General features: G+C 35.1%; 1 protein-coding gene across 1 annotated transcript in view; it reads right to left on the reverse strand.

Moving 5' to 3' along the window:
- Nucleotides 1–3,393: 3,393 nt before the first annotated feature.
- Nucleotides 3,394–12,907, reverse strand: part of LOC105621980 (cysteine-rich motor neuron 1 protein-like) — a 9,751-nt gene continuing 237 nt past the window's right edge. The window contains exons 2-8 of the mRNA XM_012203411.1: nucleotides 10,447–10,877; nucleotides 9,475–10,027; nucleotides 9,147–9,390; nucleotides 8,707–8,975; nucleotides 6,646–8,436; nucleotides 4,361–4,818; nucleotides 3,394–3,567 (exon numbers count right to left, since the gene is read on the reverse strand). Of these exons, the coding sequence (XP_012058801.1) occupies nucleotides 3,394–3,567; nucleotides 4,361–4,818; nucleotides 6,646–8,436; nucleotides 8,707–8,975; nucleotides 9,147–9,390; nucleotides 9,475–10,027; nucleotides 10,447–10,877 (3,920 nt within the window). The remainder of the gene's footprint in view (nucleotides 3,568–4,360; nucleotides 4,819–6,645; nucleotides 8,437–8,706; nucleotides 8,976–9,146; nucleotides 9,391–9,474; nucleotides 10,028–10,446; nucleotides 10,878–12,907) is intronic.

The raw sequence follows: 12,907 nt of genomic DNA on the forward strand, positions 1-12,907 counted from the left end.
ATTATTTCCGATTCGTTTTAATCCTTATAGTACACACGTTTTTGATATCCTTAATACATTCGTTCGGTCATTCGTATCCTGGCTTTTCCATCTTTTATAAGTATATATAAATTATTAAATAATTTTTACATATACTTTGACATCTTTAGAAAGTTGTGCAGTTATATAATAAATTGTAGATAAATTGTTGTAACTAAATATAGTCATTAGAGTCATTTTGATATTATAACTTGTTGTTCTGCTTGGGCAGATTCGAATATATATATATATAGTATAAATGAACGATCGACACATCGTTCACATCTATTTGATATATAAGATAAACCATAGAATAAGACGAAATATGGTAACAGTTAATTAATGCACGGCTTAGCGATGCGAAGACACGGTGACCGTTTTTTTGAAAATATTAACGGTCATGAATATCGTAGACGCACGTAATGACGTCACAGAGTCTATTGCGCGTCGGCCGTGCCAGGCAGTATCAGGCAGTGCCGGGTCGCCCAGCTAACTGACGAAGTGTGACTATATTTAGTTACAATAATTTATCTACAATTTATTATATAACTGCACAAATACTTTCTAAAGATATCAAAATATATATAAAAATTATTTAATAATTTATACTTTATATACTTGTAAAGGATGGAAATTAAGCCAGGACATGAATGACCGAACGAGTGAATTAAGGATGTCAAAAATTAACATGTGTACTATAAAGATTAAAACGAATCGGAAATAATTTAAAAGTGTCTTTTAATAATCATTTTAATATTATAACTTGTTTTGCTTGGGCAGATTCGAATAGTATAAATGAACGATCAACACATCGTTCATATCCACTATCTGATATGTAAGATAAATCATAGAATAAGACGATAGAAATGTGGTAACAGTTGATTAATGCACGGCTTAGCGATGCGAAAACACGGCGACCGTTTTTTTGAAAATGTTAACGGTCATGATTATCGTACGACGCACGTGGTGACGTCACATAGTCTATTGCGCGTCACACTCGTCAGTTAGCTGGGCGACTCGGCACTGCCTGGCACTACCCGGCATGCGTTGGTATATGTTTAACGCGTTTTGCGTCGTTCCATGTTTCGTACGTATTTTTTCCGTTCAGAACGAGTTTCGTATGAGGAATGAATGTTGTAGGATTGTCGGGACATAAAATCTGGCGAATGATTGTCGTGGAATAACGTGTGCGAACTATTCTTGTTAACCGGCGATTAATAAATTGGCTCGCTCGAAGCATCGGAGTGAAGTGCCGTGGTCTTACTGGTTTCTAACTTTCTGTAGTGTACTATTAGTGTCGAATTATTATGGAGCATAAATTAGTACGTGAGACTGCCAAATGATCCGTATTTCACGATTCTATGGCGTTGCTCTGATCGGACTGTTGGCCGTTGGTGCGTCGAACTTCTCGAATTCTAGAATCAGAGTGAAGTTGCTGCGATCTTTCGAGCATCTTGAACAGGTATTTAGGAGTGTTGAATCTGGCAGTGAGTAATTGTCGTAGCATAAATTAGCACAAATTTGTACGTGGGATGGTCAAACGCAATTGGAATTCTGCCCTATTGCGTTGCAGTTGGCGCGTCGAGTTTTGGATATCGATGTAAAGTTATTGTCGTCTTTCGAATTTCATAAAAACGTATCTCGGATTCGGACGCGTCGGGAGTGTCGAGTTCAACATGAGCGATTGTCGCAAAGCGTAAATCAGTGTGTTAATATTTTTTCGGATATTGCAGACATTTTTTCGAACAGTTATGATTTCAAATATTGTGGTTCGTCGAAAGTTTGAGCATTGATATGAAGTTTGCTTGACTTTAAATAGCTGACATAAGTTAAATATTTATTAATTTAGTAAAAAGCAAATTTTAATTATTATATGCAATTTACTTAATCATTTTTAATCCTTAATACACACCTTTAAGTCATTCGTGTTCTGCCCATTTCTGTTTTTTGAAATACTAAGAGCACCTGGTCAAATACCGGTCTTTTTTCTATTCTTAAAAAAAGTTTGGTATCTAAAAAATAAATTTTGTGCGTCGGCTTTTCGTGCGTATCCTTTAACTGGAACTTTGAAGTTCACCTCTGGATGAACAAATGACCCAGAAGTGAAAGAAATGCGCAGAACACAAATGACCCAGACATGTGTATTAAAGGTTAAATACTTACTTCACACCATTCATTTTGTTCAAAAATGTCTTTAATATTCCATAAACCGAAATCGTTCGGAATCAAATTTATGTTAATTTTGACTGGTTTTCATGTGCTAAAATTGTCGGTTGGGACAATGTTCTTATTATTGAAAAACAGGAGAATTTCGATCTTTATTAGTCTATATAAATATATATAATCGAACACAGTATAAATCTATAAATATAATAATCTATTTACAATTGTATGGACGTATTAACGTAATGATTTCTCAGGATTTTTAAACCCAGGACAATCTTGCGTTAATGATTCACACATCAAAGAGGTAATGAAGACAAATATCAATGAAAATATAATAAAATCATTTCCCATACCTATATCCTCGACGATCAAACAAATGTCCGTCGATAAATTCATTATTCGCGAGTAAATGTTTCCGATTTCACAAAAAAATCGTTATTTGTTTTAAACTTTAAAATAATAGATTACATTTCTGAATCATCCTCTATATTTTGTCAAAATCACTTAATAAATTTGAAACAAATGATTTACATTATGTAAATTTACATTATGTAAATAATGTCGAACAAGTCTTTAATAGTTGTCTTTATAGAATCTATATAGTCAGATGTATGAACACCGGATCCAATGTCGCATGCATTCGTTTGATCGTCAAGTCTGGACCGTAATGATGAATCTCGTGGACAATAAATTAGGACGAAATATCGACAGTGAAATATCATGACATTGTTTTGATTACGATGTATACTATACCATGTACGACATTACTTCACTTTTCCAGGTTGCACTTATGATTTGTGAGCTTTTATTTATTAATCGCTAATAGTTAAGAATAAATTCAGTTATGTATATAAGACATCAAACACATTCAAAGTTGTAAAAACATAAAAACATGTTCTTAATTGTTTAATATTCTTAGCAAACATTTAATATTTTTTTAAACAAACATTTTTTTAAATTAAACAATCATACTAAAAAAATTTTTTTCTATACTTTTAATATATGTTTTTAATATATGTTTTTACGAGAAATTATCCCCTTACCAATTATATTATACGTCTCGCGTATAAAAAAAAATGTTACAGATATAGAAAAAGGTATAAAAATTAAAGAATTATCGATTGTTATAATTTGAGTACACCTGGAAAAAGAAATTTAAGAATCACTATCGTACAAGATGGAAATTATCTATGTAAAAAGCGAATCGTTTTATGCTCCGACAATAGTGTCCGATGTATGAATATTCTCTAGCTTCTGCTGTGCCGCAGCTTCCTTTTCTTTCTCATTCTGCTCCGATCCTGATATCACGTAAACCGGCTGTTGATTATAAGCGAGGAAGTGTTGATCCATTGGAAACATTTTCGAGGGATCCTTTAGCTTCATCTACAAGATTTATTTAGAAAATTTAATGATAGTCGTATCATAAATAATTCTCAACGATATTAAAAATATATTAAATGAAACTTAGATTAAGATATAATTGATACATGGAAAAGACAGTTTTATTAAAATATTTAAAAATTTAGCTAGATATAAATTTAAAAATAATTTTTTAGACCATCAAAAATTATTATGTAGGCTACTTTAGAATGTCAAAACTTTTTGCAATATTATACTCATCACGCTTGAGATTCCTATCGAATTATTAAGATGGCCCAACAAAATTATTTTTAAATCTATATCTAGCTAAATTTTTAGATACTTCAACAAAATCGTTCTTTCCATGTACATTTAGATTGACTAAGACTAAACATAAGATATTTAATACTCTGAAAATAATAATATCAAAATATAATATCAAAATTTGTAACACTGTTATTAAAATTGGATTCATGAAACTCATTTAATTTGTATTAATTAAAAACTGATTGAATTTAAAGAACCAAAACAATATAACTCATAAAATAAGTACATATATACGTAAATACTAAATTTACTTCAATAACAATAATTCAAATTTGCAAATATAAAGAATATAATATATTGAATGAATTCAATAGAGTCAAGCACAACCTAAGCACAAAGATGAGAAACAATTAAGAAAGACGCATGTACATCAATCATTATGCATCGATCTACGACTTCCATTTCACAATTCAATTATGGCCATCTTTGTGCTTAAACCCTCACTGTTCTAAAGAGTTAATATCTTCAGCGAAATTTTAAAAGTTCCTACCTTTTTGCGGTACAACATTAGTAGAATAACGAGACTACTAATAATGAAGGCGCTGCTCGCTGCGAGCACGATCGTAGCTGTTTGATAAAACGGCGATTCCATTTGCGTGAGGATCTCACGTTGTTCCAGTGTGACAATCCGGCTCTGCGTTGCCATAGGTACAGAGCGATGCGTAAAACGTGAAGTCGTCGCATCCGCAGACGAACCCAGCAAGGACAACTTCTGAATTCGCGTGAGCTCTTCCAAATGGAACGCCACGTCTACTTTGTTCGTGCCGACAATCTCGAAGCTCAAGATTGCCGAATCCTGATTGATTTCTACTCGTATGTCTTTTCGGAGTCTCGCACCTAGTTCGTGCAGAAAATTCTCGGCCTCTCGAGCGAATCGCTTCTCGTCGTTGGCAAGAAATCGACCGGGGAAACGTAACGTCACTTCAACAGCTTCGACTGGAGTGGGTACTAAATAATATAACAGATATTATGTTTAAATTGCAATAAAACATTGTTGTTAAAATTTATAATTAAGAATTTTAATTTAGAGAAATACACGCGTGTATGCGACTGTCATATTATGAGAAATCGGGGAGATTAGGACCGATTGTTACAATTTTTCAATGGTTTTTTTAAAAATGTGGATGTAAGATTTTTAAACACGTTGTAATACATTCCTTAGGTATTAAAAAATATATTAATCTTGAATATATTATCGTACAAATAAGTAATTATTAAAATTATATATAATATAATATATAATTTTAAAGCTGTGAAAAAAATGTGACAATTATTCCAATTTGACACATCAATTGTCACACATTCCAAAATTAATAATAACATACTTTATGTGGATAAAACACAAAAAATACAATTTTTATTTTAGTTCTATATTTTAAGAAATAATAGTATAGTATTTTTATATAAATAAAATGATTTTTTAATAAAATGATTGATGAAATCATTTTATATAAATAAAATGATTTTTTAATCACAAATGTGTAATTTATTTTCGTATTAATTTATATGTATATAAATATACATAATTTTTATATGAAAGAACATTAATATCTATATAAAACATCTCTAGAGATTAAATTTACAAATTTACAAAAGAGATTGCTGATTTAAAGAGACTAAAATTGACTGTCACGCATTGCAACTAATCCCGACTATCTTGGTTAATACATGTTTTTAATGAAAAAGATTATATTCACAAACTTTGTTACAATAATGATTAATAATTACAGAGCAAAAATTATCTAAGGCATTCCATTTTCTACTTTTTATATTACAAGAAATGCTATTGGTAATATCAAATGATAAAAAAGAGATAAGAAAAATTTATTCATTTCATTTTTTAAAAAGTCGTTATAAGTAATATACACGACTTTTGGCGCAAATCATTTTATATAATAAATTAGTATTATATTAATTATAATTATAAGTATAATTATAAGTATTAATTATAAGTAATTTATAGTTAAAAGAAGAGAATCTCCTATCATACATTAATATATTAAATATTAATATATTAATATTTAATGTGACTAGATATACTTAATGTGACCAGATATTTTTAGATCTAAACTAGGACTTTCTTAAGTGGGATTGAAAAGGAGGTAGATATGGATATAAAGATAAGTATAATAATAGTAATTTATTTTTTAAAAATAATACAATTACTATTTTATATTTAATTTCATTCTAAATTATTTGCTTTAATAAGTCAGGTTAAGTACTTAAGAAATATATAAAATTCTTGGCAAATGAAATTAAAATTAATTTTTGTTATTAATATTAGTTTAGAATACAAACTCAAAGTTCACTTTTTTCTGCTGTCCATACTTCGTTCATTGCAGAGAAAATTCATTCAACTGCTGCTTATTTCCTGGAAGCGATAATACATATTCTATGATTCTATAATTTGTTCTGTGATTCTATAATTTGGCAAAATGTAAATATTTTTCAGTGAGACTTTTTCGCTACTTTTCGTTAAATGGAACAGTGGGACTATCTTGTCGAAATCGGAACGTCTGGTCACATTACATATATTAATTGAATTACCTATAAGCGTTTTGACAATCATTCCCTGTATGATAAATGGCTCCAATCTCTTGTATACTAATCCTATCTTTTGTTTTACTCTGTTATTTCATATTTAAATTGAAAAGTTAATAGATCTTAATATAAAATTTTAACTTCAAATTTAATTTCAAATTTAACTCATATTTTAATCATATACTTGTCAAATTATTACAATTAAGTTTTAATTTAAAAAAATCTTCCACTTACGGCAAATGTTAGTTCCCTTCAAAAACGGCTCAGATCCAATTAGTTGATTGCCAGCTTCATCCACACACCAGCAAGTATCACCAGCGCATTGTGTAGGCTCAAATCTACCCTGTGGATCGCATATCGTAGGCACGTGACCTTTGTTCTTCATCGCCTGACATCTAGTCCCGAGAATCTTTCCTGTTTGCCGTTCGTCCGTTTCCAAGTTCAGCAGAGCGTCCTCCATAATCGCTTGAATCTCACGGTCTATCTCCTGCGACTCTGGTCTTCTGCCGCCGCGTCTTGCTTGCCGGAAGTTACACTTTGGCTCGGCGGTTCGAGTGAGCGAACCCTTAATTGGCTGGCCCTTACGATTCACGCACCAGCAGACACCAACGTGCTCCAGACACTGCACCGGTTCCCACGTTCCACTATCAGGATTGCACTTGGGCAGGAAAGTGGGCTGCTTGAGTCGTTGCGACCGCTTCAGATTCTTCTCGCGCAACCTCTCGCACTGCGACAATACAGGACATACTGTATCGCACACCAGTCGACTGGAGAAGTCGTTGTGGCCGACGGTGCACTCGTTCTTGCGCCGGCATTCATTGCGCTCCGGATCAAAGAACCATCTCTCGGTCTCATTGAAGCCAACGCTCGGATTGCATGGTATTCTTCGGGGTGGCTCGAAGCAGACCTCACGCGGTTTCGGACAGCACACTGCGTATTCGTCCAATGGCGACAGCTCGCATTTGTGCGTCGAAGGGCAATGATGACCATGTGGTCCACAAGTGGCGATCGAGCCGTTTTGCTCGAGCAACGGCGAACTATTCGGGCACGGGTTGTCCTTCTTCGGTAAGCAGACTGGTACCGGGGGACACGGTGGTGCACTACATGCGACCTCCACCATCCGGCACGCCTCGTTCTCGCCGCGGCAAGTTACGCTGCGACACGGGTCGCGGCATGAGCACGTCGGGCAACCTGTGTCTGCGTTCAGTTCAAATCCATCCGGACAGTCGAGCTTGCAATCGATTTCTGGGCATCTCAAGGGTGTGTTACAACGCGGCACGATTCCTTCGAGGACCCGAGTACCCGCCGCTTCCTTGCCTTCTTCATCTACGCACCAACACAAACCGTTGTGGCATTGCACTGGCTCAAACGCGCCATTGGAGTCACACCTGGGTATATAAGTCCTTCTCGCGGGCTCGCCTGATTCTCTGGCAGCATGCTCGGCGACCGCGCGAGCATGCTGGCAAGCCGTGGCCATGACCGGCGCCACGCATTGCGTACCGCAACCGGTCGAGCAACATTTATCGCCGGATGAGCACTCCTGATCATTGCTGCACTGCAGCTCGCAGCTCGATGAGCTCGGCACGAGGTACGGGCACTGGCCCGGTTTCGTCGTAAGACATGCCGGCACCGCTGGACAGTATTCGTTCGGGCCACAGTTGACGTCAATCATCGTGCAGGTCTCATGCGAATCGCAGGTGACATCGCGGCATGGCTCATGACAACGACACTGCTCACAACCAGTTGCGTCCACCTCATAGCCGTACGGACAGATCAGATTGCAGTACAAACGCTTACAAATCTGTGTGAGTTCCCTGATGGCTTCACAATCCATTGAAGCGACTGAATCCAGGCCGGACTTTAAGATCACTCCGCGATGGTTCACGCATTTACAGCTGGTACTGTTGTAACATTGCAAAGACTTGTAACCACCATCCTCCTCGCACTGAGGTGCTGGGATTGCCAGGGACATTCCTTCCCTCGTACCCTCCATACGATCGTTAAAATCTCGCAGATACTCGCACACTAAAAATGATTTCTTGTGAAATTCGTGGAGAAAAACTTGACATTTTCATGATTCTAATTTCTTTCTTCTTTCAATCCAACTTATCGTTATTCTCACTTATTGTTATTAATGATTAAATATTTATAATAATAACCCAGTAAGCAAGGAACATTTCAATATTGTAACGTTGCTGCAATGTCAAAATGTAATGTTAAAATGTTCCAAAATGTTTCTCGCTTGTAGGGAATGGAATTAACTTTATTCCTGATTATTTATTATATAATTATTACTTGTGGGTGCCTTTGCAGAGTTCGATGTTTCCATACAGCACACCGATTGATCGGCTTCCTGTACCATCGTGCATTTGTAACTATCAGGGCAAGTTTCATTTGTAGAACAAGTTGCGGCATTTCCATCTTGATCGATCAGCGGTGCACCGACAGTACAAGGACTCTTATAGGTCTTTCTGGGTTTACATTCCGGTTTTGTAGGACATAGAAAATCGGGACAGCTATTCTCCTGCTTTAAAATACATTCTTGCCCTTCAGGGCACGGAAATCTATAAAAATAAGCTTGATTAATCAAGTGAAAAGATAATATCGACACTGGATATTCGTATATAAAATCAATATAATTATGATGAATAAAAGATATCAAATAAACAATTTATAATTTATTAGCTTTGGCTCACAAATAAAATATTAATTATTACTGTGGTGGTGATGCTTACCCTTCGCATGGATCATCACATTCGCAAGTCGAGCAACCGGAAGCGTCCGTTTTAAAGCCGTATTGGCAAACTTGGGCGCATTGTTGAGACGTGCAAGATGCCGGAAGCGAACGTGCTTTGCTTATCGATCTACAATCAATCTTTTCGGCGGGCCCCATAGAGCCGGATATTTTTCTACCGTCACCGTCTACGCACCAGCAGACGAGGCCATTTCTTGAGCATTGTCTCGATTGGAAACTTCCATCTGTATAATTATTTTGTATTTTAGAAGTTTTATTCGACCAAAACCAAATCAATCGATAGGAATATTTGATGGCCTATTCCTCACCTTCCATGCACTGCGGAATGTAACCGCGACCCTGGCGCTCGGAGACACTGAGTATCTCGGCAAGCATGCGGTCGCGATGGCATGCGGTAAGATCCCCAGGTATCATGCATATGTTACCGCCGCAATTCTTGTTGTTACAGCACTTTTGAGGCCCGGGACAGTCGAGGTCATAGCGACAGGTGGGCCCGCACGAATTCATCATCGATTCCTCCGCGGGACATGTACCGGGTCGCTGTATCTTCACGCTGGCCGGACAGCAGACTCCGTATTCTTGTTTGTACTCCACCAGGCAGCTGTACATTGGCGGACAAGTTGGTTTACCTGGCGTGTCGCCGCAAAGAAACGGCCGCGGTGAATCAGTGATCTGCAAAGGTTCGCCTGCCGGACAAATTGTCGATAAGGACCTGGTCTTCCGACAGCTGGGTACTGGAGGACATGGTTCTCGAATACAATTCATAGTGATTAATTCGCATGTTTGTCCAATTCCTGGACAGGTAACGCCACGACAGGGATCCCTGCACTCACATTTGGGACAACCGGTGACCTCATTGATCTAGAAAACGTTAGATATTTTAACAAAAGCGTTTAAATTTTTCAATGTCAGTATTGAAAAGATTTTCATGTGAAAAGCATCATATTAAGATTATTTGGCACGAAACAATCAAGTATATCTAGTATAAAATTCTATTTAAAAATATATTTTATGAATTCTTTTTTTTTATATATCTTTGAATATTTCTAACAGCCGTACTTTATTAGAAATTAAATGTCATAAATCGACATTCGTGAAATTGAACGATCAACAATTACGGAAAAAATGTTTAAAAGTTTAACATTTTCGAACTGTAAATAAGTGATAATTGCAGAAGTAACAAAGATGTACTTCAGCACAAAAAGAAAGTACTTATTCTTGGATATTTTCAATACTGATAACTGTAAATTGAATGCGACAAACGTAAAGTGAATTTATACTTCGAATCCCAAAGGACAGAGCATCCGACAGCTGTGAGCTGGACAACTATGAGGTTTGTCACAGTCGACGACACTCTTGCTGGGCGCCCTGGTGCCGGGTATCTCGGCGCCGATCTCGTCGACGCACCAGCAACTGCGACCGTGCGGCTCGCATTGTATCCTCTCGAATTCGCCGGTCTCATTGTTGCATCGCGGAATGAACTGTTGGGGACCCCGAACGCCGAGGGCCCGCGATCTCCTCACAGCCGCCAACTCCAACTGCTCGCATCCAGTTAACTCGCCTGAGACGCAGCGGAGACCGCACGCAGTCTTGCAGCAACGTTCCTCCGTGCCTTGACATTGGTAGTCATTCTCGCAGGCTGGTGCTCTCGATGGACACACGTTCTGTTCAACGAGGGACGGACATCGACCGGCGACTTTCAGCAACGGCTCTGCAAATTAAGCGTAAATCAGAGTGAAACTCTGTCTTCATATGGATTTTAAGATAAGAAATTAGAATAATTTTGCAATTTATAAAATATACTTTAAATGTAATTTCCTGCTTTAGTATTAGTTAGATTTTATTTATTATTTACATTTTATTAATTACATTTAACATTAATTGATCATTGATTTTTCATTATTCATTATTATAAAAATATAAATATGGCGTTAAATATAATCTTCACCGTGATAATCTTCACCGTGATTGATATTGATGTAAACACCAACATTAATAATGAAAATAATTTAATGACTTATGATGTTAAATCTACATTCACATTTTTTTAGGATTTGATAATTAGATTTATTTCACTTTTGCTTATGTTTTGAAATGACTCAAATAATGACGTAGAGACTTTCGATATCAGCTTATCCAAGATATTTTACGATATTGGATAAGTTGGATTTTTTCTTTGAAAATAAATTTTCGATTTTCTGGGTCACAGTATCATACCTTAGTCTGAAAAGACTTCAATATTTTCGACATGTAGAAGGCAGAACTTTTTTAATTAATATTCCGGAAATATCAGATATAAAAAGTAATGTTTTGCAAGTCAAGAATAATAGAGATTTTAGATTAAAGTCAATAAAAATTATTTAATTCTTGGTGAAAAATAAGTTAAAGAAATTTTTGATCGAAAATAGAGCGATACGAAGCGTATTACAAGCATCATATTGAACTCGAATTTAAACTGGCTTAATGAGTTACCTACATTAAAAAGCACTTTAATAATAATGAAGAAATAAGGTACTTCTTCAAATGAGAAGTCGAAGTGACGTTTTTGAACGCTCGGACTAAAAGTATAGCACAACGACGATAATAATAAAAATAGCTGGAGTCGATGGATAACGGTTCCTCGGCATCCTACTGCCACACTTACTATACTTACTATACTCTAACATGCTATGAGCGTTTCAAGAAGGCATCGTAATAGCGAATCCTTTGAGCACTCAGAAAAGAAAAAAATAAAATAAAAAACGAACAAAGATTTATAAATAGGAAAAAAATATAGAAAGAAATATACGGAAATTCCTTTAAAAATCAGTAAAAATTGCAAGCGCGAAACTAAAATAACAATCAACAAAATTTTAGTCAAGATTTAAATAGATCACTTTTAACACAAATACAAAATGCTCTTTACTATAATCGGTTATCTATTATAATAGTATCTATTATCTATTATAATAGTATCTTATATTATTTCCTTTTTAAATTATATTTTTAACTTTAATTAAAATTTTTTATTTAAAAAATTAATATACAAAATATTGATAAGTGATAAGAATTAAAAAGAAATATAATAAATTTTTAAATTCAAAGAATTAAACTTTCGTGCACAAATTTACGCACAATGTAAAGGAAGCTTGCTATGCGCGTTCCGTTACATGACACATATTAATACGCGGAACAGTGATGCACGTTCGTTTGACAAATGAAGAAAGTGTCTGGCTCAGATGGGCGTACACGAAAAGAAAATCCGATATTCTATTTAGGTGTCCTCTAGCGAAAGTTCTCAAGTATGATGTACGTATCGCATGCATTGTACAATCGTTTATAACGTGTACATTTTTAGACATATATTTTTATATTGCCGAAACAAAGTTTCATAAAAATCCAAATGAATTTTTAGATGACTTTTATGCATCAATTACCCAAATTTTCATTGCTCGCGGATTTTCTCATCTGTTGCTCCAAATAGTATCACGATATTCATAATAGAGCGTACAACAAGATTCTATTACATGTTTACACTGTTAAAAATAAAATGCTAATTTTAACTTAAAAATGAATACTGAACTTTCTAAGACATGCAAAACTGTTAAAATTAACAATTTATTTTTAACAGTGTATATAATTTTATATACTATATTACAATAAAAAAAAATTCATATATATAATGTATGAATTTTTAAGAATATATATATATATATATATATATATATATATATAATAATAATAACAATATATACTAAACTA

The sequence above is a fragment of the Atta cephalotes genome (genome assembly GCF_000143395.1).
Source record: "Atta cephalotes unplaced genomic scaffold scaffold00039, whole genome shotgun sequence".
NCBI classification, from domain to species: domain Eukaryota; kingdom Metazoa; phylum Arthropoda; class Insecta; order Hymenoptera; family Formicidae; genus Atta; species Atta cephalotes.